Source organism: Triturus cristatus, chromosome 3_1, assembly GCF_964204655.1.
Source record: "Triturus cristatus chromosome 3_1, aTriCri1.1, whole genome shotgun sequence".
In the NCBI taxonomy this organism is placed as follows: Eukaryota; Metazoa; Chordata; class Amphibia; order Caudata; family Salamandridae; genus Triturus; species Triturus cristatus.
Genome location: NC_140583.1, coordinates 176,841,485 through 176,868,422, shown reverse-complemented (window position 1 = coordinate 176,868,422; position 26,938 = coordinate 176,841,485). Strand labels below are relative to the sequence as shown.

At 44.3% G+C, this 26,938-nt stretch overlaps 1 protein-coding gene across 3 annotated transcripts in view; it reads left to right on the top strand.

The window, feature by feature from the left end:
- SLC5A12 (solute carrier family 5 member 12) overlaps window positions 1-26,938 on the top strand; it is a 262,873-nt gene that overhangs the window by 127,637 nt on the left and 108,298 nt on the right. For all 3 annotated transcript variants that reach the window (XM_085643630.1, XM_085643628.1, XM_085643629.1), the window contains exons 4-5: window positions 5,398-5,465; window positions 7,349-7,503. In XM_085643630.1, coding sequence (XP_085499756.1) covers window positions 5,398-5,465; window positions 7,349-7,503 — 223 coding nt within the window. The remainder of the gene's footprint in view (window positions 1-5,397; window positions 5,466-7,348; window positions 7,504-26,938) is intronic.

Sequence of the window (26,938 nt, the reverse complement as noted above, 5' to 3'; positions counted from 1 at the left end):
CCCGTTTACTAACAGTCAGGCGTCAGGAATGTACACAGTCTTAAACCTGTCACAATGCCCAGTATTTCTTCTAGCAATGCTTTCTTCTCCCCATAGCTTGGGTTGGTGTAGTTTACTATTACCAAGGGCAGGTTATGGGCCTTGGCCTAACCAATGATCTTCATGGACTCTAAGCAACCTTCCCATACATCTAGGGTCATGATCTGGAACAGTACCTCGATTCTAACATACATGGCTAAACCATCCTTTGGATGCTATGTTATGTTATGTTGTGTTAAAAGATTTATAAAGCGCATGGCTGCCCCAGCAATGGGGATCCCCTACAAGGCCGTTTTACTGGCAGGGGTGAAAATGTCAGAAAAGACAGCTAGGGGAGTTGATACTTCCAGCCAGGTTTCTTACAAAATAATGACATGAAATTCATGCAAGTAGTTGCAAAAATCTTCTTCGTCTAGCTTCTGGAACAAACCATCCAAATTCCAGGAAGAGATGTTAAGAGACACTTCAGGTGCCACTACAATATTGGAAGGGCTTAGGAGCTCCACGGAGACCCTAATCAGGCTGAGGATTCAGAGACTAGGGTGGCGGAAAGCCAAGCCCAGTCTTGTGCATTATCAAAATTATCAACACCCAGTGTATTGAAGCAGATCAGGGTGTTTTGTGTCACTGACCTGGATCCGCTCTTTGTTGCAGACATTTTGGCACCAATGATTTCGGAAAATGTAAGTTTTCTGTAAAGATGACATATGGTGGAGGTACACACGTGGTGTTTCAGATTGATAGGCCGACTGATATTGGTATATATATTGTTTTATCTGTTCTAGAGATGGAGATACTTTCGAAGGATCTGTGAACTACATAGTCTGCATAGACGTGACTCGCGGGGATAATTATCTCTTTTCTGTAGGTAAGCCATGTCTATGTGTGTTACAAGCACATAGTGAGGGCTATCTGGGACCTAGAATCGATATTAAAAATATATATAAAAAAATAAAATTTGTTTTTGGGCACTTTAGAGTGGCAATATTCAATAAGTATTTTAGGTGCTAGGTTTTCTATATTTCTTCTTTTACTTGCAGGTTGGTAGACCATAGCTATATATGAAGTCCTTTATCTAAACAAGGCTGATTGAACGACTATCCGTGTTTCGATGGGACGCATGAGCATTACATATTTCTTGATATTTTAGATTACTTCCGGTCTTTTAGGTAAGATGTCGGGTCATGTTGTTTCTCTTTTATGTGGTACATTGCGCTGTTTGGTCTTTTTTCATTCTGTATTGGTGTTTCAGTGGCAACATCAATTTGCGTCTACCGGGTATTTACCAGGTGTGGTGGTTTTTCAACACATGTTCTTGGGAATAATAGTGGTCTCTTCTATTGTTCTACACATGATCAATTGATAGGGCACTATTCACCAGTTGAGAATCTTTTCGTGACATTAGTCACCCTTGGGGGATCTATGGTGTCCTATCCCTCTTGTTTTCTGCTTTGCTTCCTTCGCACTCTCAGTGTGCTTGTGTCATGTTCAAGAATTGTAAAAAGAAATTGTATATCGTATTATGCCAATTATGTGTTTGTATTGTTTCCAGCCCTGAAGAGTCAGAGTGTGACCTTCTCTCTGACGAAACACGTGTCGGCTGGCTTTTTGTGTTCTCGCCTGATGACCCATTAAAGGATACACAAAAATTGTGAAGCATCAACATTTTTCATGTCATACCAATGACACACAGACTCTGTGGAACCGATATCTGTATGAGTGCACGGGACTGTTGTTTCATGATCTGGAACAGTACCTCGATTCTAACATACATGGCTAAACCATCCTTTGGATGCTATGTTATGTTATGTTGTGTTAAAAGATTTATAAAGCGCATGGCTGCCCCAGCAATGGGGATCCCCTACAAGGCCGTTTTACTGGCAGGGGTGAAAATGTCAGAAAAGACAGCTAGGGGAGTTGATACTTCCAGCCAGGTTTCTTACAAAATAATGACATGAAATTCATGCAAGTATTTGCAAAAATCTTCTTCGTCTAGCTTCTGGAACAAACCATCCAAATTCCAGGAAGAGATGTTAAGAGACACTTCAGGTGCCACTACAATATTGGAAGGGCTTAGGAGCTCCACGGAGACCCTAATCAGGCTGAGGATTCAGAGACTAGGGTGGCGGAAAGCCAAGCCCAGTCTTGTGCATTATCAAAATTATCAACACCCAGTGTATTGAAGCAGATCAGGGTGTTTTGTGTCACTGACCTGGATCCGCTCTTTGTTGCAGACATTTTGGCACCAATGGGGCTGCGTAGGATAGAATATGGCTTCTCCCTCTACCTTATAGTTTGAGGGCCTGAGTTCTGTCTCGGGGGGTCAAGAGTTGCATCGGGGCAGGGCTCCTCCCTTGGCTTGGAAATCCACACCTGCGGTTGTGTATATTAGCAAACTATTGTGACCTTGATTCCCCAGCCTGTGAGTTTGTCCTTCAGTTTGTAGACTGTGCAAGTATGCTAGAGGCAAAAGTAACTAAAGTGGTGACTTTTGCCTCTAGCATACTTGCACAGTCTACAATATTGTGCCCCAATTTAGGGCATTGTGCCTTCCTTTGAACTTGTAGTTGGACTGAAAAAGGAGCATGGTGCTGCATATTTCCTGTCCCATAATTGGATGCCTATCCAGGCACTGCCTAGATCTGATTTGTGTGCCTGCTGAGGAACTGTACTAGCTTAATCTCTCTGAAATACCTTGTCCTGTGGTTCTATCATGACTTTGCACCTCATCTTGCAATTTGTACACTGAGATTTGCATGCTCAGTGTATTTTTAGGACATATCCAGGGGGAATCATTGTGTTTGAATTCCAGTGTCATGACATCCTTTGTTTCTTTGTTTAAAATCAACAACAATGGGTTAGATGAATTTAGACTCCCATTTATATTCTGTCCTATCCCAATTGAAACTTCAGCCTGCCCAGTGGTTACAGGTGTTACATGTGCTACAACTGCACACTCTGTTCATGTGAGAGGTGCAGTGGCATACCATAGGCCCCCCAGCCCCTGCAGAGCAGGGGGTGACCCGAGCTCCAGTGGGCCCCCTCTGCGCGTACCAAAATCATTATCTCTTCTTTATCGAGTGGCTCCATGCCGAACTTCCTCAAACTCAGCCAAGTCACCCCTCACCAGAAACACGGAGGCCTATCAGAACGACCTTAACAATTACAGGCCTATAACTTTCCTCCCTCTCCTTACCAAAACCATCAAAAATGTGTGCTTGCACTTCTTAATAATCACATTGAAAAATATCACCTGCATGACACCTTCCAATTTGGGTTCAGGAAAGGCTGCAGTACAGAAACTGCAATACTGAACATCATAGACGACCTCCACACATCTCTGGATGAAGGGCAGGCCTCTGGCCTAGTCCTCCTGGACTTCTCGGCGACCTTTGATACTGTCAACCATGACATCCTCTAAACCACTCTCTCACAGCATGCAGGCACCGATGGAACCATCCTTCAGTGGTTTTCTTCGTTTCGGAACCAACGTTCACAATTAGTCATACTAAACAACTACACCTCAAAAGCAACATCAGTCTTACAAGGAGTTCCGCATGGGTCAATCCTGTCTTCTGTCCTATGCAACCCCTACATGTAACCCCGTGCAACGATCCTGACACAAGCCAGAATTGTCCATTATCTTTGTGCAGATGACACCCAGCTCTACATTACAATTTCATCAGTTAAATACATCTAGTACTTAAACAGCACTCTTTCCATGGTTCAATCCTGGCTCACCAACAACCATCTTAAGCTCAACCCCAAAAAAACTGAACTCCTCTTTATCCAACCGAAAGAAAACTCCTTTCTCACAGACATCTAGCTCGACAACCTCACTGCATTAAACTGCAAACTGTTCATCTCCAACCCTGTCACATCTCTAGGGATTACACTTGATAGAAACCTGACCATGAAAGAGCACATCAATGCCTTAGCCAAAAGTGCCTTATACACGTTGAGGCACCTTAAAATAATTAAAACCTTTACACCCATTGAAGACCTAAAGACTGCGGTGCTATCATTATTCCTTTCCAAGCTGAGCTACAGTAACACAACGCTCACTGGTTTTCCAAAAATAAATGTTGCCCCTTTGAAAGCCAAACTCCATGCACCGGCCAGACTACTGTCACAGGAGAGTCGCTATGAGCTTATCATTCTCACTCTCAAGAAACTCAACTGGGTACCAATTGAGGCAAGATGTATTCTCAAAACTGCCTTCATAAGCCCAAACCAGCACCCCCTCTGACCACCCTCCGATCCATGCAACTCCATGGTAAGGTTGTATGGCAAGTGGGAAGCCTGGGTGGTGCAGCATTGATACAGCCTAGATGAAGGTGCTGGAGGAAGCCCTAATGCCCTGCTGCGGCACGAAAGCCCGGTTGCCTTCGCAGCTCCACAGCAGTCTGCAGTGGTCGTGGGCCGGATAGGCCGTAGCGGGCACCGGGCATTTTCCCAGTGGGACGGAATGGTGGGGGCCAGTTTTGGATGGGTGAGGGCCGATAATGTTACTGGGGGCTGGTTTTGCAGCAGTGCTGCAATATCGGCCCCCTGTAACAAAAGCAAGAATAGAAAGCAAAAAACATTGGCGAAGTAAAGAATTGGCTCACCATTCCTTGCATTGAAATGCACTTCTCTTTATGAGGATGTGAACAAATGGTTATAGAAATGCATTCAGTCTTCACAGTGAAGCGAGTCAGTGCATCGTGCTGCACGCTGTGGCGTGCAGAAAACTGCCGCTAAAGCAGTGATAATGGGCTTGATAATATGCCCTTGAGAATTCCCATAGAAGCCCATGTTCTGGTGTCAACATGGGCTTCTATTATCGCCGCTTTAGCGGCAGTTTCCTGCCGCTAAAGCGGCGATAATTTTAACACCGTGCTTGATAATATGCCCAACAGTATCACTAAAGTCCTTACATCGTAGATCAAGCACATCTATTATATATGTACAGCATGGACAGTAGTGGGAAAAAGCACACAAAACACAAATGTAACACAATAGTACAACAATGAACTGGTAATGTCACAATATGAATAGCAGTTTCACTGTGGTTATCATGGAAAATGACATTAAAAACGTTGTTTTTGTTATCGTGTGCAATGTAGCTGGCTCTCCTGCTTTTCCTTTTCCTTTTCCTTGTGTTTATGTTTCATTTTTAGTCATGATCACAATTCAGGTGTGCCCTTTACCACATATATTAGTTCTTTGAAGTCAAAAAAGTGACATAACTAGTTGCATTTACAGTAACCGCTGACGATGAGATATTTATTTTTCATAATGGCAGTAAATGTAACTAATTGAGGGGACATTTTTAATGTAATGTAATTAAATACAGTTCGTTTCTTTCTTTCTCAGTGACCGGCTTCGATCTGTGGGGCGCTGTGTTTGCTACAGGGATTGTCTGCACGTTCTACTGCACCCTGGTATGTCTGAAACAGCAACACTGGAAAGGAATAGAATCTGCGCATTTACGCTTCCCACAGTGGACTCTTTCGAAACAGAGTTATGCCGTCTCTGTTATGATAACATTTAGAGATTTTCGGTTTCAGTGCAACTCTTAAGAGGCAGCCCTCGGGCACTCTTCGAGGTTTGTTCGCTACAGCAGTGACTTTATTGCAGAAAGATTTCCCTGGTGCATATATCAGTGCAAAACCGTTCTGCACTATTTAGCAATGTGGAATTGCAAAAACAAATTTTGCCCCAGACCAGGTCATGGAAGAATTTTTGCGCCAGGGCACAAACCCTTAACTAGACCATGGACCGTTGCTGAACATATGTAAGCAACAAACCCCTAGTACATGAATAACACTTTATTTGAAAATATATCAAACTGGTTTTGTTTGGTTTTACTTCTTGTATTTCATCTTCTAAGATAAAAAGTAACTAGTTATTTCTCAAAGCAACAACTCACTGCTTTATTCAGTCTTGCTGAGCTGACCTTTCTAAAGTGCTCACTAATGAAGCCAGATGTTGCAGGCCCTCACAGCTTTAAGTCGTGCCATCACATGTCACCCATCAGTATTCTTTGGGATAGATTCCACAATGTACTGCTATAGCATTCCAGTCAGACTATGCATGCTTCTTTTTACCAGTCACAGTAGCTGTTTTTGCATGTTATTTGTGTATGAGAAAATCAAAAGTTATTGAAATTAAAGAAATGTTCCCCTCCTTTCCCTTAGTAAAAAACATAAAATAAACTGAAGACTTAGGGGCAGATTTACTAATTTTCAACAGAGCATAGCAATAGAATGTGCTGTGCTGCATTGCACAAGGGGGACAAAATAGCACAGAGCTATAACTAGTAAGATTAACTAGCTGCTCTGTCTTTCCCAGCTGTGGCACTCTTAGGGCCTCGTTTATAGTGAATTGGCGTTGGGCAGCGCCACCAGCCTTCTTGCTGCGCTGCCCTACACCAATATGAAAGGGCAGGAATGCACCGTATTAATCAAATACGGTGAATTCCTTTTCTTTCCCCCTGCACTGGTGCACAATTTGCCGCGATGCCCCAACGCAGGCACCCTTGCCCCAAGGTGTAAGGGTGTCTGCATTGCATGCATGATTGTTTTTGTGCAGGAAGGAGCATCTTCCTGCACAAAAACAAATCCGAGTAGTGTCTTACGCTTTCTAAGTGTGCTGTAGCACACATGTTAAGAGGAACAAACATGGAGAAATACAAATATTTCTCCTCGCTATGCCTGCTCTGATGAGGCGTAAGCTTTGGAGCGGCCCCAGGTTTATGTGATTAAGTAAATCTGGAGCAACTCAAAATTATTGGTGTTGCATGGGAAAACCCACCACAACGCCCTGGCGCAGAGTGAGGCAGTGCAGCAACTTGCACAGTATTGCCTTACTCCATATGTATGAGGCCACGCATAGTGGCTTTGTGTGGCCTCATAGATGTGGCTGAGAGGTTTGCACCACTGGAGCGCCAGAACAAGTGACGCACCGGCGGTTAAGCCTCTTAAAGTGCAAATTCCTGAGTCTAGACACACATGGAAGGATCCCACACAATGTATGAATGCGGCAAACGTCAGTACACAAGCAATGGGCGTTTTCGTTTTATTAATACATTTCTCCTTGTTAGTGCTTGCTTCAAGGAGGCTGCTCCCCTCCCCCACACACACCCTCTACTACCTTTTGCAAAAGCTTCGCTTTTTCATTATTTCTATTTTAAACTGTTCATATTTTACACGACATGTTAAGGCAGAGTCACAAAAGGTGTTTTTATTTCACATGCTGTCTTGCTATTTGCAAACCATTGATGGACTTTCAAAACATGCTTTACATTCCTTTTTTCATTTTTCAGGGGGGACTGAAAGCAGTGGTCTGGACTGATGCCTTCCAAATGGTTGTCATGGTTGTGGGGTTTTTAAGCGTTCTCATTCAAGGAACTATTCGCAATAATGGAACAGCCAACATTTGGAATATTAATATTAATGGATCGCGTCTAAACGTATTTGAGTAAGCAAACTAAAATATGACTGCTTTCGCTATGTATTTGAAAACCAGCAATTTACATGCGTAATGTCTAAATTTGAAATATCGTGAGACTTTAGAAAACAATGAGTCCTATATTTCATAGTAACATTTTCATTACCATGTCCATGCTTTTCCGAGCTTGGATTTCTCAGCAGGTTGTTTCCAGATTGCTCTTGCTAATGCTACATGTATTTTGACTGCTGCAGATTTATAGTTTGTTTTGATTTTGCATTGAATGTAGAACGGTTCCAAGTGGATGGTCCTGACACTTTGGGCCGAATTCAATCCACACAATCCACAGAAATTAAATCTCGAGGCTATGAGCTGTAGCACATTTCTGACTTTTCTGGAACTCACTGAGATGTATTTTCTAAGATGCTCTTTTCCTAGTACTCCTCATGATGTGCTTGCCAAATTTACTTCTAGATCCACACATGCCTTTGGGTAGAGTGGATTCTTTGAGCTGGGGTAGAGGGTAAGTAAATTTGACACAAGCTGTTCACCGAAAAACAATTGAGACGCGATAGCCTGACAGACATAAGGACAAAGGGTTGTGGCTGTCTGTTCCTTGAGCAGAGACAAGACCACTTGCTTTAAAGCATTGCGGTTAGATATTGGAGAGATACAGATTAGTAAAAGAGTTGACATTGAAGAACTACTTCTGGAACAATGTGAGTGGTTAGAAGATGGAGGGCTCAATGGGTTATATTATGTACAGCAGGGTTTAATGGACTGAAGTAGGGTGATGAGCTCATATGGGAAGTGGGTAGGATGAAGACATGCATAAAATGAGATTAAGAGTAGAAGGGTGGGGAGGAAAATTTGCTAGCTTGCTGTTATGAGACTACCTTAGTGGAGTAACAGGAGAAATAGTGATGCTAACAGGTGATACAATTTTGGTAGTACACTGAAAAAATCCCTAATACTGCAAATGAAGGAATCTCTTAATAGTGTGATTTTTTAGATCTTTGTTTATGAAAGGTCTCAAACTACTTAAATTCACATCAGCATTCAACTAGTATAAAAACAGCAGCATTGGGTTGCCTTTGCTGTTCTTAAATTCTTTATAAATGAAATGTATGGGATAATCATATGCCTTGTGTAACGCTGCATGAACTTGGAATTAGTACAAGGTGACCATAATCCACGTCCTGAAATGGCAACAAAGAAAACATTGGGGCATATTCTCAAGAACGTTTGATATTCATCACAAAAGTAGCTTAACGCAACTCTTCACATCGCAGTCTATCACGGGAAAATAACACGGTGTTAACGTGGTATTCTCAACACGGCGGCACCATGCGATAGACCCACCACAACGCGTCAGATGACGAGTTAAAACCAAAGCGACACCGCAAAAATGCGAAACACAAGCGCAAAAGAAACAGCGATGAGGCCAATCGCAATACAAAAATCAGCCAGAGCGAGCGATAGGACAACAAATGTAAATGTAAATGTAGTTGAGCTTATATAGCGCACAACTACCCGCTGTGGGTTTCCCGGCGCTTGCTTAGGGAACCCGTCCTGGTATTCCCCTGTGAGATAGCAGGGTATCCACAAGGTGAAAGTCAGGCATCCCGCCGCGAGGGGCCGTTGTGGAGATTAAGCAAGCTATTGCCCAGAGTTGCAGAGTGTGAACCCGTGAGTCGAGGAGGCACCGGGGCGAGAATTATCGAGTCCGTGGAATTTTTAGCCCAAGACCCGCCGAGGCGGGAATTGAACCCTGGTCCAGGACCGATCTCAGCTTCCGGGTCTGCCGCCTCTAACCCCTGAGCCACACTTCTCCACACGTCATGCGGGAAAAGGTACCATAAAAGCAGAGTACAAAAATGGTGAGATGCCAATGTACGAGCACAACCACACATCCGTGACATAGAACAAATGACCATTGTCCCGCCTCACATAGGCATGTCCTCACAGTCACAATGTACATTGGCATGCAGTCTGCATGTAAACTGCGCCAATGCAGACACATGCATGGAACACACAGTGAAACCGCATCTCCCCTTCACATTGCAGAGGGACAAGCAACCCCCCCTGCACACAGACGTCTCATTGCCATGATCAATCAACAATGACAGCGAGGACGAATGTAGGGGCAGTGACTCCCGCTCAGTACATGTTGCCCATGTTTTGGGATTTGAGTCACAGGGGGCATCCCTGCATCATGGTGGTACATAACTGACCCCAAAAGGATCCCTGTTGTCACCTGTAGGTCACAAATGGTAGCCAAAATGGAATGATACTGGACACACGTGAAACGCCGAAGAGTGGGATACCCTACTAACTGTGACACATAGAACTGGCAGTTCGAATACATGACACCCCAAACAGCCCCTCTGCACAGAGATGACACACCCACCATCCATGAACACATCATAAAATCGTCATCAACACATGTCACACTCACACCTGTCTGAGTGATATGCCCGAACAGATGAGTGACATGCACTTAGGGAATGTTATTTTGGAATGCATTTATTTGCACATGTTGTGCCTGTGGTTATCCTGTACTGTCCCATGAGTGCCATGGACTGTCACAATGGGACGTGTTCATCAGAAGAAATTTGCAATGATAGTGTCCCTACGGGTAATTCCTGCTGTGGTTGTGGTGGGGTGTGGTCCACCTGCCTCATCTTCATAATCATCGTTCGGTGCCTCTGAAACTGGTATCCATGGTGCCTTGCTGCGTACACATATGTTGTGCAACACACAACATGCAACGATCATCTTGCACACGATGTCTGGGCTGTACAGGAGCCTGTGATGTCCAGGCACCTGAAACGTGAATTCAACACGCCAAATGTGCGTTCCATGATGCCCCTGGTGCGTTTGTTGGCAGCATTGTACTGCCTCTGGGCCTGTGTGTTTGGGGCTTGGAGGGGCGTTATCATACAAGCGCAGAGTGCATATCCTTGCATATCCTTGGTCACCTGTGACAGTGCAGAGAGACATGAGTCAATAGTTGGTCCTGCATGATGTGTTTGCCGGCTCACTGGTTCATTGGTGTGTGATATGTGTGATCTTGTAATTACTGTATGATATGTACTGCTTGTTGCAAATGAGCAGCATCAATGTATATTATGTAGCCTCACAGCTGCTCCTTCCTCCCCCCGATCCTGGTTGCATCATTTGCATCCCTACGGCATACAATTGTCATGCCTACCTGCGCATGTCCACAAGCCTGACAACGACACAGTGATGTTCTAGTGTAAGCAACCCCTCAGGGGTTAGTTGGTGCTGGCAACAACTACAACAGTGATCAGACAATCAGAAGTTCGAAGTACAAACAGCAAGGGTCCATGACGTGAGCTGCACAGAGTTAGTGGTCCCGGATGCCCTGCGGCCGTCACAGGCACACCCGCAAGGGACGGTGACTTGTGGTGCACTGAGATAGGGCCACGAGTGCTGAGCGGGTCCTCGTTGATGTCCAAGGAGAATGCCGCGGAGTTATGGGGGCAGCGGAAGATGTCCATCCAGGGCATGATGCAGAGGGCAGAAGCAAGCAGAAACAGACAATATGGAGGAGTTGAATGCTACAGTTTCCTTTTTTCCCACCATGTCAGTATCAGCTACATGATGAAGACAACCCCCAGGCCATAGACTCAGATGCCAACAAAGTTCAACGGGAGAGGGCCCATGACTCCCATGGCACAGAGTCAGTGGCACCAGAGCTGGAAGGGGATGCATTCTGCGATGAGGCCTGTACAATGATGTCAACTCTGCAATTAACAAATCAAGACTCAGTTCCAATTGTGTGCCCTACTCGACCGCAGTGTGTGCCGGAGAGAGCGGTCAGCGTGGGGAAACCGCTGTGCAGCCACCTCCTCCAGGATCTCTAACACACGGCATTGGAATGGCATGTGTAGTAGATTTCTAGTTGACAGAGGTGGGGGCACCAGAGCTGAGTGGGTGTGCACCCTGCGATGATGCCGTGTCCTGCCTGGGTCGGGTTGGAATTGGATTCGTCTGAGGCCTGCTGGACAGGTGTGTAGGCCTAAGGCAGAAGCCCTCAGGGGCCCACAGACAGGTGTTTTCGGAATGCTATGCACAGAGTTGGTGGCACCACATCGAAGGGAGTATAGAGGTTAAACCTCTGCCTTAAATATGTACTCTTCCATTGTGTGAACAAGACTCAGTTCCAAATGTGTGACCTACTTGACTGGTCCTGGGAGCAGCGGCTTGGACTACGGCAGGCGTCCAGGTTCGCCGGCACGGCTGCCCTGACAGAGACGTTGGGCACACCCCTACGCTAGCCTGGCATACACAAGGCCAGCCCACTCCGCACACGCTTACAAGGGGAACGTACCGAGCTACATTTCCGTGATCTTCCCCACTGGCTGGGGTGAAATGGTTGCGTACACTGTCCACAACACTACCACCACCAGCATTATATGTCTACATGGATATGTCTGTCCAGCACATCCACACTACACTTGGCATTGTGTACATTCTCATTCATGGGTCAGTTGCCTCCTTCGCACATGCCTGGTTCCCACCTCTCCCCACATCCTGCTAATGTGTGGCTGAGGTGCCATGCCGTTGATGGCTCTTGTACATGGCTAGCCCAGGTTACCACAGTAAGTTGTGCAGTTGTGTCTGGTGGGTGGGCATGTTGTTTGGCATGTTGTATGTGTGCTTGTAACATGTGTTTTGCCAGAGTTGGGAGTTGCATGATTGTGTAGTTGAGGTGTGTGGTGTGTTCATTTGGTAGTTACTAACGAACACTGCATTTCCGTGGGTGCCATCCTGGAAGCACCAGTTGATGATGGACTGTCGGAAGATGTATGAGTCATGCACACTGCCTGGGTAGTTGGCGACGACATTGGTGAAGAGTCCCCGGTGGTACACTATTGCCTGCACATTGATGGAATGCGTGTGCTTTCTTTTGCGGTAATTGTGTGCAGTGTCGGCAGGGGGCACAAGTAGGACATGTGTGCAGTCAATTGCCCCCAACAAGTGCGGGAATGCAGCTATGGCATAGAAGCCTTGCTTGGTGTCCAGCTGTTCCTCTGCAGTGTGGGTGAAGTATAGGTACTGGGGCACCAAGCTGATGATGGCATCCAGGACAGGTTTGAGGAACTTGGATAGGGCTGGCTGTGAGACTCCTCCGACTCTGGTGGTTGTTGGTTGGAAAGTCCCAGAGGCCAACAGGTGCAGCACAGCCAGCAGCTTTGTCTGCGGAGGGATGTTGGTTATCTGCTGTGTTGGTGCCGTCAGCCTGTGGGCAATGATGTTCAGGATGCGGAGGATGGTTGTCCTTTTGAGTCTGTAGTGAGCAATGACATGCTCTGGTGTTAAGTTTTTGAGGCTGGTGTATTTCCTGAAGGTCCGCTGTCTTTGTCTGCGCTGCCTCTGTGGTGGTTCGGGTGGGGTGTCTGGGGTGGGGTGGTCCTGGGGGTAGTGGCGGTGGGTGTTGTGGCACTGTTGGGACTCTGAGCTGCATGATGAATAGCTCCATGGTATCTGTTGTTCTTCAGGTGTTGCCCTGGCCTGGGCTCCCTTTTATGCTTCAGGTTGTCGTCCGGCTTTGCACAAGGTCAGAGCAGGTGTTAATTTCCTGCTGCTAACGTGCCTTATCGCCAGTTTTGGGATCTTATCGCCGATCTGGCTGGTCATTGAGAATGTTGTGGAGTGGTGTTGTTGCTGATTTTTGCTCGGGAACGCCTACTCTGCATCTCATTAGTGATAGTTGCCGGGGTCATCCTTGGCGATGTTTTTTTGAGCATGCTATCACCGGAAAGCTGGTGATATCAGATGTTAGCTCCAGCTTGTGAATGGGGCGATAAATGTATCGCAACTTTGGCTGCGCTAAAGTGCCGATAACTCGGCGATAGATCCTTGATAATATGCCCCATTGTTTTGAGGCTTGTAAATCAGAGCCTTCAGGTCCACAAAGCCAGGCCTGAGTTATCAAATCTGAAAGGATGATGGGGAAGAAGTACCCTCGAGCAATGAAGGTCAAAAAATGTCCTCGTTTGCTAAAGGTTCTGTTATCTTTATTCCTTTCATACATTAATGAACGGATTCACACTACACCATGCAAAGGCACTGTGCTCGTAAATGCTCTAGTTTCATTTCTAGCTTGCTGTGATTCCGTTGAGGGTTTCAGAGAAAACATTTCGATGTGAGGTAAAATATGAAACCCTGCTTCCCCTCCCATGCCTTTTGATGAATCTTCACAATACTTGCCATGGCAAACATAAACTAGATATATTTTGGTTTAGGAAGGTCTTGTGTGCACATTTCCCCGAGTTTTTAGTAAAATAAAAACTGCTTTTTAATGGAAGCTCTGACTTAATCATAATTACAGAGTCACTATAGCTTAATCTGTAATATTGAATTGTGAAGAATATTTTGTTTTTTTTGTTTTTATCCTATATATTTTACTGCACCTCATAAAAAGAAACCCTGTCTTCTGATACAAGGGAGCTAAGGCTATTGCAAAGCGCTCTGATACCCATCTGGGTCCGGTTTGCGCTATATAAAAGCACATACAAAAGAAAATAAATACTATCTGACAAACTGTGCATTCGTAATGGCTTGACCATTCAGCCCCTTCCGTATTTCCCCAGTGAGCCAGAGGCTCAGGGGTTGCATTCTGAACTTGATTGGGCTGCCAGGCTCCATTCTAATCTTTGTCTACTAATCTGTGGTCCTTATGGAACATTTTTGCAGGGATGATGTTGGTTTCCAGTCCGCCCTTGCTGCTGCTACAGAAGGGATGAAACTAGTATGAGGGCCCAATAAAAACATTTTGGTACCTAGGTTAAACTTATATGAGATTGTGGCTTGTTTTACATGTTTGAAATCATATTCTATTTCCAGAAAATGTGAGCGTACACTTGAAAAGAGTTGTCCTCCTTTCGGACTTGGCCCTTTTTGCAGGATTATCCCCAAACTTTTTGCTTCTTCCTCCTATGTTTTCCTGACCTTTAGGACTCTGGGTACTTTACCACTGTAATCAGTGCTAAAGTGAATAAGCTTTCTGTGTAAATTGTGAACATGATTTGTTATCTATGATTGGCATATCTGATTTACTGGTAAGCCCTTATTAAAGTGTGCTGAGTGTGCCAGGGCCTTTAAATCAAATGCCACTATTGGGCCTGCAGCAATGATTGTGCCGCCCACATGAGTAGCCCAGAAAAGTTATCTCAGACCTGCCACAGCAGTTTGTTAGCTGCCATGTCGACCTGGCAAGTGCACCCACTTGCCAGGCCCTAAACTTCCCTTTTCTTACATGTAAGGTATCCCTATGGCAGGCCCAAGGTACCCCCCTGGGCAGGGTGCAGTGTATGTAAAAGGTAGGACATGTACTGGTGTGTGTGACATGTTCTGATAGTGAAATATTGCCATTTTCGTTTTTCACTATTGAAAGGCAATCTTGCCCCATAGAATACAATGGGAATTTATTTATAACATCCTATACATATAACTTCCCATTGGGACAATATAGAAAAATAAAGTTTAGGCTCTCTGAACTCAGAATTTAATAACACATCTTTTAGTAAAGATGGTTTTTAAATTGTGTGTTTGAAAATGCCAAAGTAGTTATTTTCTTGTTTAACCATTCTGTGTGCCTCTCCGTGTTTATGTATTGACTGTCTGTTTTTGGAGTGACAGGGGCTGGGAATGTGCTTTCTCTCAGACAGCCACCGGGGGGGGGGGCAGTTAATGTGTGTCCTGCCTTTCCTGAATGAGTCAGGGCTGGGCTGAATAGACCTGGCCTGCATTCAGAGTAGGGGAGGAGTTCTCACTAGCACCTGAATAGGTCCTGTCTGCATTTACAGTGGTAGGAGGAGATTTCCCTCGCACCTGAATAGGGCCTGTCTACCTTACACAATCCTGTCTCCACCTCCTGCCGGGCAGCTGCACCAGAGAGGACAGAACTGCTTTGGACTATGCTAAGAGACCCTTGCACAAAGAGAACAAATACATTTTGGGGTATAAGTATTAGACCTAAAACCCCTGAACTTTAGACTACTTCTGGAATCAAGAGGACCCTTTGCCAAGGAGAAGAGCTGGAGAAACTGAGAAGAAGTACTGACCTTGCTGTGTGTCTGGGGTTGGCCTGCAGTTGCTGTTTCTGCCAATAAAAAGAGAAGGACTTTGCTGTGTGATGTGTCCCCTACTTGAGGAAAGTCTCCAAGGGCTTGAGAAGAGCTTGCCTCCTGTTTTGAAGTCTCAGGAACACAAAGACTTCACCGCCAGCTCCCCTAAACTTCCTTCCAGGGAGTTCTGACCTGCCAGGAGGCGCCTGTGACTGTCTTGGGCCTCTGAAGGTTGTTTCTGCTGTTTGGAGCTGGAAAAGCAACGCAACTACAAGAAAATTGATGCATCACTCTTCTTGTGCTAGTCTTCCGACGCAACACCGTGGTGCGAGAAGAATCTCCCCGCACTGCAGTGCCACTGCTGAAACTGACGCAGCGCCTTTCGCTGCTGCAAAAATTGAGGCATCGAGGGACAGGCGTAAAGTGCAACTGCAATTTTGTAAAGTATTTACTAATGCATTTATGTGCATCTAATGTATTTATAGATTCAACACATGCATTGACAAAACCACTGTGTCCAGGCTTTTTATATCCAAGCTGTTGTCTTTGCCAATGCTTGATGACAGTTGCATGAGAATGCACATGAGAAGATACATGCATCATTCCCTCATCCTCCTAGACCTCTCGGCCACCTTCGTCACCATCTGCCACCACACCTTACGCACACAACTTTACAACGTAGGGATCCGCGACAAAACCCTGGACTGGATCACCTCCTTCCTCACCGACAGAACCCAGAGAGTCTGCCTCCCGCCCTTCCGATCCGAAGCCACCAAGATCACCTGCAGCGTACCCCAAGGATCATCCCTCAGCCCGACCCTCTTCAACGTCTACATGACACTGCTCCCCAACATCGTCCGATCACACAACCTCAACATCATCTCATACGACGATGATACCCAAATTGATCCTCTCCCTCACCAAAAACCCCGTCACCGCCATAAACAACTTCCACGATGGAATGGCCGTCGCCGAATGGATGAAGAGCAGTCACCTGAAACTGAACTCGGACAAGACGGAGGTCCTCATCCTCGGCTCCACCCCCTCCACCTGGGACGACTCCTCGTGGCCGGCCTCACTGGGAGCTGCGCCGTCACCCACCAACCACGCACGCAACCTGGGGTTCATCCTGGACTCATCTCTGTCAATGACCCAGCAAGTTAACGCCGTCTCCTCCTCCTGCTTCAACACCCTCCGTATGCTTCGCAATATCTACAGATGGATCTCCACCGGAACCAGAAGGACGGTCACCCAGGTCCTCGTCACCAGCAAGCTGGACAACGGCAACGCCCTCTACACGGGAACCACGGCTAAACTCCAGAAGAGACTCCAACGCATACAGAACGCCTCCGCACGCCTCATCCTCGACATCCCCCGCCACAACCACATCCCTGCCCACCCGAGGAACCTGCCCTGGCTCCCCATCAACAAGAGGATCACCTTCAATCTCCTCATCCATGCCCACAAAGCACTCTATGACGCCGGACCAGCATACCTCAACAAACGACTCACCTTCCACACTCCCAACCGCCAGCTTCGCTCCGCTGACCTCGCTCTCGCCACCATTCCATGCATCCACCGAACGACCACCGGCAGCAGATCCTTCTCTCACCTCGCCGCCAAGACATGGAACACCCTCCCCATCCACCTACGACAGACCCAGGACCTGCTGACCTTCAGGAGACTTCTCAAGACCTGGTTGTTCATACAGTAGCAGCTCTCCCCCCCAGCGCCTTGAGACCCTCACAGGTGAGTAGCGCGCGCTACAAATGTTTGATTGATTGATTGATGACAAATGCTTGAGTAGGTTTTGTTTTGCTTTCATCATGACAGATGTGGATACGTGTGTCATCACATAGATTTCTGGGATTATCAATGGTAGTTGAAAATCCTTTTCTAGGGTGGGAAAGGGAACATCCCTCAAGATCAGTGGGGTGAGTAGGAGAAGAGGTCTCTTCATGGGAAATATATATTTCCTTACCGTAACATACATGAATATACAGTGTATATTTCTGAAAGTGAAAAACAATTCACAAAACCTTTCGAGGATATGCTTGCAGGTTTTGTGGTTGAAATCTGAAAATATTTTATTAGCACCTTGAACTGAGACCATGCACAAATATGCAGGGTTGTAATCCTCTGTAAGTATCATGTCCTCTTGTAGAACCTGTAAGAAATCTCATCTGTCTATTAGTGAATCTTTATTACATTGCTTTATGAGTCCTACTGATCAGGCCTAAGCCACTATCTAAGAAAGAAAAGCCCTGCTCTGTCCATTTTCCTTAGAATGCACACGGTTTGTCATACGGTTCTTACTAATCAAGTAAGACTGTGGAGTTGTACAACATCTGCGTCAAAATATGGGGACTGAGTCCACACATATCATCAGAATATGTTGCCCCAATTCCTGGCAAGCTCACAGTGCACCATCTGGACCCCTAAACCTGACAGGGTACCGGATGGTGTCTGCAACCATAGAACATGACCTCTCTGACTCCCCCGGGGAAACTGTGGAAACAGATCTACCCTTTCGTAGTTACCTTAGGCATGCACAAAGGGAGACACAAGAAATAAGTAAATTGGCATTTCAAACATTTATTGAAGCACTTGGATTCTTATATAAAATACTTGAGCCTCAATTATCAGTAGAAGGAAACAAAGCAGAGTTACCAGCATTACTAGAATGATGACGAAGATGAATAATTCAACCATGATGATGTTGCAGTGACTATAGGCATAAATTAATGAATATCATGATGATAACCCTACCTAACACTGACTATACTCTAGACAGCTTACGAATTAGCGCAATCTGCCAGATCTCTTGGAGAAGCTTTATTCCCTATTACCTGTATATGCGATATATCAGGAAGCCAGTCTGGTGTAGAACAGGCCACCATCCTTTTCAAGATAGTGATGGAAGTCAGCAGGGCTGGCAGTCAGTCAAAGGCGAAAATCCAGGATAATCCATTGAAATGCTCCTCTGACAAGCCAAAGCTCAGAAACAGTCTATACAATCAAAACCGGTTCCATTCGCACTGATTCTGAGCTCCTTTGTCAATGTTATTTGTCTTACCGACTCAGAGCTGTTTCCAAATGGTCAGCAAAATACAAGGGCAGCGTGCTCAGTGTACCTTATCCATAAACAGGATGTACAGTGTCATGATTAAATGCTTATGAATTTTTTTTCGCTGCAAGCAGAACAATTTCTGAGTACATTATCATGTTAGTACAAAGTATGTTAAAAGTCACTGTCCAAAAAGATGTTGAATTTAAACGTGAACTTGTAAAATGGAAGCTTTTGTGTAGGCGCCCTGATGAAACTCCTTACAGGTTAATAAAACTTTATAGAGTACACTTATGTAATTCCAACCATCATGGGGAATATTTATGTTTACTTCATGCTATTCAAGGCTGTGCGATACAACGTTCACCTGTTTTTCTCTAACACCACTCCATAAGATTATTACCATTTGAATTTAATGTATTCACAAACGTCTGAATCTTTTCTCTGGTTTGCTGTGGCACAATAGATTTCCAGTACACTCCTCTAGCGTTAATGGCAACTGAGACCAGTGCTTTCTCAAAGCATTAAAGTGCATTAGAAATTTTAGGAGAGATGGTGAATTGCAGGTCATTTTCAGGGAAAGGATTATTCTCTAAGTTAGAATAAATTAAAAAGCACGATTTCCTATTAGAAAAGGCTTGGAAAATCCCAAACTTGGGAACATAAAATATTTTGTTGAAGTCTTGGTAAGGAAATATTTACTGTGTTAAAAAGAAAATCTGTGTTTTGTAAGATTTATAGGGTTTATAAACAAGATGATCATCCTATAGGCTTGGCCAGCAGATTTAAGAGAATTCACAACTTTACACATGGTTAAATATGGTTTCAGTGATTTCAAGGGGTTGTTTTCTCCTCTTGAAAAGAGTCTTGTCCAAAGTGGCTGAAATTAGGGAAAAGGTGTATGGGGCTTCAAAGTAAGTAGGAAAATCATGCATTATTGAACAATGTCTAACAAATGGCTTGATTGTCATGCTTATATTCATCGTAACCACCTAAACCGGATGAGTGTATTTGAATCATGTTACAACATCATTTTTAAGTCACCATATTCAATATGGTACAATCTACCACTGGAGCAGAGACCCTTGGATTTCTGAAAAATATTAGTGGCTGAGAAGGAATCTTGCCATGATTGTGATATGCTTTTTTACAAGGTAGACCATAGAGTTCTTCTGTGTGTGCTCAAGGTACTAATCACATTCACAGGTACTTTACTCAATTACATCACATTTTTTTCAGAATAAAATGTAATTGATTTTACACATTTCAAGTACAACAATTGAATAAGGAGAAAACAAAATACCGCCCCTCCCTGACTTACAATTCTCCTGACAGGTTGTTGTCGTAATAATCAATAGAAATCGTTGGTGCCATGAAGCTCACCAACTTAGCTACTCTCTCTTACGAATCTTTGTAGTCCATCAATGTCCGAGATCTAATGGATCATAGTTGTCAATTGGGCATATATATACTTTATCAAGGGTCGCCATTCTGTTCATATTTATGACTCGTCATGTAGATCCTATGGTAGTATTTCCATCTCCAGCAACAACCACAAATTACTTGCCTATTCATGGATTGTCGGGATTATGGCAGATTTACATTTCCCTGCTATCAGTTTCTTCGCCGCCAAGGTTGGTTGCTATCCTCCAATTAGCAGTAGTGAGCAGTTTGTAGTCTCTGGGTCTTAGGTGGGTCTAGATGCAACAAAATGATAGCAGAGCCAGTTTGTAATGGGTAGCCCAACCATTCTCTCAAATAACTCAGTAGTTCTTTCCAAAACATTTGTAAGTGGGGACAGGACCACCAAATGTGTGTATTGTCTCTCTCTTGGCTGCATCCCCTATAAAACTGACCAGATGTGTGAAAGTACATCCCTTGAAGTTGTTTGGGTAACATATGCCAATGCGTCAGGTATTTATAGAGACTCTCTGTTTTGAACATTTTTGCACATGATTGGTATATCTGACCAGAGTTTCTGCAATTATTTCATTTAAATAGTGTGCTTTAGAACCCTTTACTATCTCCTCATATAGGACTATTGCCCGTCGGGGCATTTTGCACCAAATAGATATTGGAGACGAGCACCCTAGGTGAAGTGCATTTAGGGAAGAACTTTTCCCAGTCAGTGGGCAGTCTAATAGCCGCAATTCTGGTGATTGGGTGTAAAACCCAATGTTGCACCTGCCAATACTTCATGCTGATGATTTACCCTACTTTAAACTTTTTCTTACATTTTTCCAACATTTTGATTTCTTGATTTCTTTGATTCTGATGCTTTCAAGGAGGTCCCAAAGCATCCAACACCCTCCGTCTGGCCAGCAGTCCTCTCCATCTGTCAAGCTCCCCAGCGTCTGGATTTCTCAGCAGCAGAGTATATGTGACAGTAACACTGTCAAGCCGTGCCTCTCAGTAAAGATGTTCCCTAGTTCCAATGTGGGTCTTAGTATCTCGGAGAGGTAGCGTACTAGCGGTATAGCGGATTTGGCCATCCAAGGTTTTACCCACAGCGCCTGTACTATTATTGCTGCATCTGTATGAATCCAGTGCCTTTCCATTTAGTAAAGAGACCATTTGTAAAAGAATGAGATCTGTCAGGAGTAATAATATTGTTTTATATCTGTGAGCCCCAGCCCTCTCAAGCGTCTATGAAACTTTAGGAGTGACCTCGCAATGCAAGATCTCTTTCTTGCCCATACAAAGGAGTCAATGGCACCTTGTAAGATTTTAAAATCTGTTTTCAGGAATTCTCACTGTCAAGGCCTGGAAGACATACTGTAATCTAGGCATTATATTCATTTTAACTGCAACCATTATATCTAGCCATGAAAAAAAAAAAACATTGCCACCTGTACGTCGGTGGTGACTTCTTTGAACAGCCTAGGGTAATTAGCTGTGTAAAGGTTTCACAGTTTAGGAGTGATATAGATGGCCAGGTATTTGAACTTTTCTGTGGCCTACCTAAACAGGATTGCCTCGGTTAGTACCTCTTTCACTGCTGGGAGCGGTCCCATTCCCAGTAATTTATATTTTGTTATCTTGGCCCCCAAGCCAGAAAGCCTCCCATTGTGTCCTATATTATCCAGGGCCTGCGGCAGGGTAGCTCTGGGATTAGTTACTATTAATAGTATATCGTCTGATATGAGTGGCCAGTAGCTCAATAGCTAACAGTAGGGGTGAAAAGGGGCATCAATGCCTGGTGCCTCTATGTTAGGAAAATGATTCTGATCTACTCCCATTGCCCATTATTTTGAAAGACGCTGTCCTGCAATTGGCTGCTATCCATGTCACCTATGTTACCTCAACCCTATTTCTTAGAGTACTTTGTAGAGAAATGGCCAGCTTACCCTGAAAGATTTCTCAGCACCTAACACTAATATTGTAAGAGGAATCTTTCTACAAGGCACTTTCTCAGTGAGACAGGGTATTCAAAATTTTTTGTGTGCGACTTGTCAGTTGGGAATTAAATCAGACTGGTCAGGAAGGATGAGATATGGCATGTGGGGTTTCAGATGGTTTGCTAGGACCTTTGTGAAAATCTTGGTTATCTGAGTTTAGAAGGGCTATCGCTGATATGCTTCACAAGGTCCAGAGGTTTACCCTCTTCATGTATTAACATGATATGTGCCTTGGTCATTATAGGTGTAACCATACCTGATTTCAACAAAAAGTTAAAAACAGAAACTAGATCTGAAGTCAGTTCAATCGAAAGTCATTTATAAAATGCAATAGTTAGCTCATCAGATTCCGTGGACTCAGGTTCTGTGGAGTTATTGGGGTGTAAATCAGTGATGGCTTTCAAAACCTACTTTGAGTTTATCAATTCTTCCAATGCTGCCCAATTAGCATTCAACAATCTCGGCATACCCGCTGAACGACACCAACGTTCCCCAGATTGTCTGGGTCTGCTGAGTATAACTACAATTAGCATTTTCCTAATGCATTTGCTTTACTTTTTCTTCACTATTGGATTCACTCCCCCTTTTCCACTTATTGAGGGAATTTGCTTAATTGGCTTGGCCTGTCTGAGCCTCAGAGCAAAGACTTTTTCTGCTGTCCCTGAAGCCAAAAGGCCCAAATGGCCTATCACTTTTAGCAGGGATTTCAGCACTCCCGTCTTCTTGCGTTCTCCTCTGCTACTATGAGATCAGCCTCTAGGGCCTCATAAAGTGATTGATGTGCTTGCCCTTGTCAAACCCTTTCTGAGATACACTGGCCTCTGACCACAGCTTTGAAGGCATCCCATCCTAGGGACCCTCACCTTTGTCATTCTCTCAAAAATAGTTTGTGATAGTCCCCCTAAGGGTTTGGGCGACCACCCTGCCCTTGAGAATGGTTTTGTAAAACTTCCAGTGTCCCTTCCCTCATGTGCCATTGGACCTGTCTCCCTCCCTGATCAACATTGAGTGGTCCAATAATACTACTGAGCCATGAGGTATGTTGCGAGTGTTCTCAAACCCATTTATGAGTACCCCATGCTAGGTCTATAGGTGAATATGATCTGTGCATTTGGAAGAAACAAGCATTTCAATATACAATTGGGTTCTTATCTGCCAAATTTGTCTATCAAACCAGATTCTCTGAAGTCTTCCAAAAGAGTCAGTGTCATTGCACCTTGATAGATTCTGTTCCAGGAGTGTCTACCAGGGTGAGCATCCAGTACTATGTTAAAGTCACCTACCCGGAGTAATTAATGTGGGTTCCAATCCTTGAACTTCACTAACATCTGGGCAAAGAAGGTTTCATGGGCTGTATTTGGTGCATGTACATTAAGAATTTCAAAGCTCCCCTCCGGTCCATATTAAAAACCTCCATTTTCTTGTTAGTGATCAAGAAGAATTGTGTGAGGTGTAGTTTATGTTTCAGGAGCTGAGTGTCTGAGGAGCGGAGATGCATCTCTTCAAAACAGATTATATCTGGGAGAATTGCTCATACCTTTTTCCAGATTTTATGACATTTTAATGTGGATTTCAGTCCCCACACATTCCATGACATGATTCTCACCACTCTGGAGACCTGGGACTGTCCTGGCTGTAGAGAATAGAAGTTTTATGAAATCTGGAAGGTATCCCCGAACACAGACTCATTTGGTTAAATGTCCTTCCTGTCTGTACCCCTTGGTTTCCATCAAATTTATCGCAAAAAAAACCTCCAACTCCAACTCCCGCCACCCATCTTACTCCCTCCAATTTCAAGAAATACAGCAGTCAAAAGTCCACCATCGCATTCGTGAAGCACGTTGTCACTCCTAGTGTTCGCACTGTGAGCTGATGTAGTGATTTCGATTGTGTTCGCTTATGTCTGTACCATAAATCAGAATAGGCTCATTCTGTGTCTTTTTTTAAAGCATTATCATGCACGATTGCTCCCCTTGATGATCTCCTTTTGTCCCATTTCTACATATTTAATATGCTCTAGTCTCATTTTCGTGTCATCTTTCTTGAGGGTTTTGGTCTTTCCTATTAGTCTTTTGTTCTCACCTTGTTCCAATCATCCTCCGCAATTGTGATTATGGGGACGCGCTTGCCCAGCCCAAGATTTCCTGCAATTCCTCTACTATTTGGACCATATGAGATCTGGAGTTCAGTTGAAACCATAACACAAACTGGAAGGTTCTGCCGTATCGCATTTGTCTGATCCACATTTCCACTGTTATTGATGCGTCCAGGCAGTGTTTTTTATGGGTGGTCTGTGAGATGCCCTGATAGAGATGTATGGTTTGGTCCCAGAAAATGATCATATCCATCTTCCTTGATGCTCTCATTATTTTGTCTGTGATGGAGCAGCATCCCAGCTTTGCAAAAATGTCTGTGGGGCTAGGGTGCCTCTCTGGGAGCTACCACCCAATGGGTTCTCACAATTGGGATGTCAGTGACCGGGTCCTCCTTTAAAATAGAGCAAAAAAGTAAACTTGTTGGCAGTAGTGGACCATATCCCATTTGTCTTCATTCTCCCTTGTTTCAGATCCTGATAATACATTGTGAAGGATCTTCTAGGTCTGCTCACTTGCCCTATATTGCTTTAATATCCTCTTCCATCTTGGTCTGCTGATCTTGAGTCTTTTCCAGTTCTTACGTATGTCTATGCTTTCGTCTACAGTAGCTGACAGCTGCTCACCCAGTGCTTGTAAACCCTTCAACGTGTCTAAAAGGGCCTCTGCCATATTCGCGTTTCTATACCTACATCTGTGTAGTTACCATATTTGAGATTTTGCTATGGGAGTTACTGAGGCAGCACTGTATATCCTATTTAGTTAATAAAGGAGAGACTCTCCCTTTCTCAAAGCCATTTTAAATTCTGTGCTGTTTGATGTTACTTCCCCAGAAGTGGAATCTTGTAGGGATTGGGCAGATCGCTAGTAGGCTTTTAGATCTTTCTGTGCTTCAATCCTCTTTGGTTGCATTGAAGTTTGGTAGTCCCCAGTTACTGTAGAGTCATCATTAAGGTGCTGTTACTTGGTAGAACTTCAGGCCACAAAAGATAAAGAGAGTTGCGCCTTCTAAGCATTGCACCCATTTGGGATTTTATTCAATAAACTGACTTTTTAATGGGGCTCTGCTCTGCAACTGACTCTCTGTAGAGCCTTTCTTCAATATCACTTGCAGCCGACTTGGCATACTAGTCTACTTTTGAGAGAGCACAGAGTTTTTATGCACATTTTCCAGTCAAAGTGATGGCAGTTTACAATGTAGTGTATGTAAATTCCAAAACATAAAGAATATTAGAAGCGATCCACACACAAGCACCAGGAAAATTTGTTGAAAGCAGCAATCTCCCAAAATCAAATCAAAAGTGCGCTCTAAATTCACTAAACTATAACTGATTACTCTGTACTGTACAAAAGCGTAAGCAGAAGAAAGCTTTAATGTATTATATCTGGAATGGCAAAATAGCAACAATGTGCAAAGCTATCAACAGCCCTATTTGAAGATGGTATTAAATTCTCAGGTGACCTTGAAAGATGGAAGGTAAGATAGAGGAGAACTTCTATGTGTCATATAAAACAGCCAGAAAGCTTTGAACATTCCCTTTTGCTCTGTGACCAATATAAAGACAAGAGCGGTACCTTGTTCAACACAGTAGCATTTGTTGGAAATTGGCCTATTTGCAGGGTTATCCCCAAACTTGTTTTTGTTGGCTATAGGACTCTGGGCACTTTACCACTGCAAACCAGTGCTAAAGCACATATGCTCTCGGTGTAAATTATGATTTGATTAGTTATCAATGATTGACATATTTGATTTACTGGTAAGTCCCTAAGAAAGTGCATGTTTAATGCCATGGCCTGTAATCAAATGCCACTAGTGGGCCTGCAGCACTGGTTGTGCCACCCATATGAGTAGCCCTGTAAATGTATCTCAGACCTGACACTGCAGTGTCTGCGCACGCAGTTTTAAAGTGCTATGTCAACCTGGCAAATGCACCTACTTGCCAGGCCCCAACCTTCCCTTTCCCTAAATGTAAGGTACCCCTCAGGTAAGCCCAATGTACCCTCATGGACAGTGTACAGTGTATGTCAAAGGTAGGACATGTGATGGTGTGTTTTACATGTCCTAATAGTGAAAAACTTTCAATTTCGTTTTTCACGATTGAAAGGCTATCTGTCCCACAGGCTAACATGGGAGTTGCTTTGTAACATCTTACAAGTACAACTTTCCACTGAGACAAGATTGAGTTTAGGATTTCTGACCTCAGAATTTAATAACAAATCTTTTTCGGGAGATGGTTTTTAAATTGTGTGTTTGAAAATTCCTCTTTTAGAAAGGATGCATTTTCTTGTTTAACCATCCTGTGGGCCTCTGCTGTTTGTGTATTGACTGTCTGGTTTTAGAGTGACAGGGGATGGAGATGTACATTCACAGTAGACAGCCACAAGGGGGGCTGAGGTGTGACCTGCCTTTCCTGGGGGTCTCATAGCTGGGCTGAATAGACCTTGGCTGTATTTAGAGTAGTTGGAGGAGTTTCACTTGCACCTGAATAGGCAGTGTCTCCTTTGCACAATGCTGTCTCCACCTCCTGTGGTCATGCTGCACCAGTGAGGACAGAACTGGTTTGGTCTGGGCTGAATGACCTTTGCCACAAAGAAAAAATGGAAGTATTGGACCTTAAACCCTAGAGAATTAGATCACTTCTGAACTCTAGAAGAACCTCTGCCAAGGGGAAGAGCTGGAGCGCTGTAAGGAGGAGTACTGCCCCTTTGCTTGTGTGTGCTTTGTTGGGTTGGCCTGCAGCTGCTTCTTTTGCCAAGGAGAAGACAAAGACTGGAAATTTGCTGTGTACCTGCTTGAAGAAGAATCTC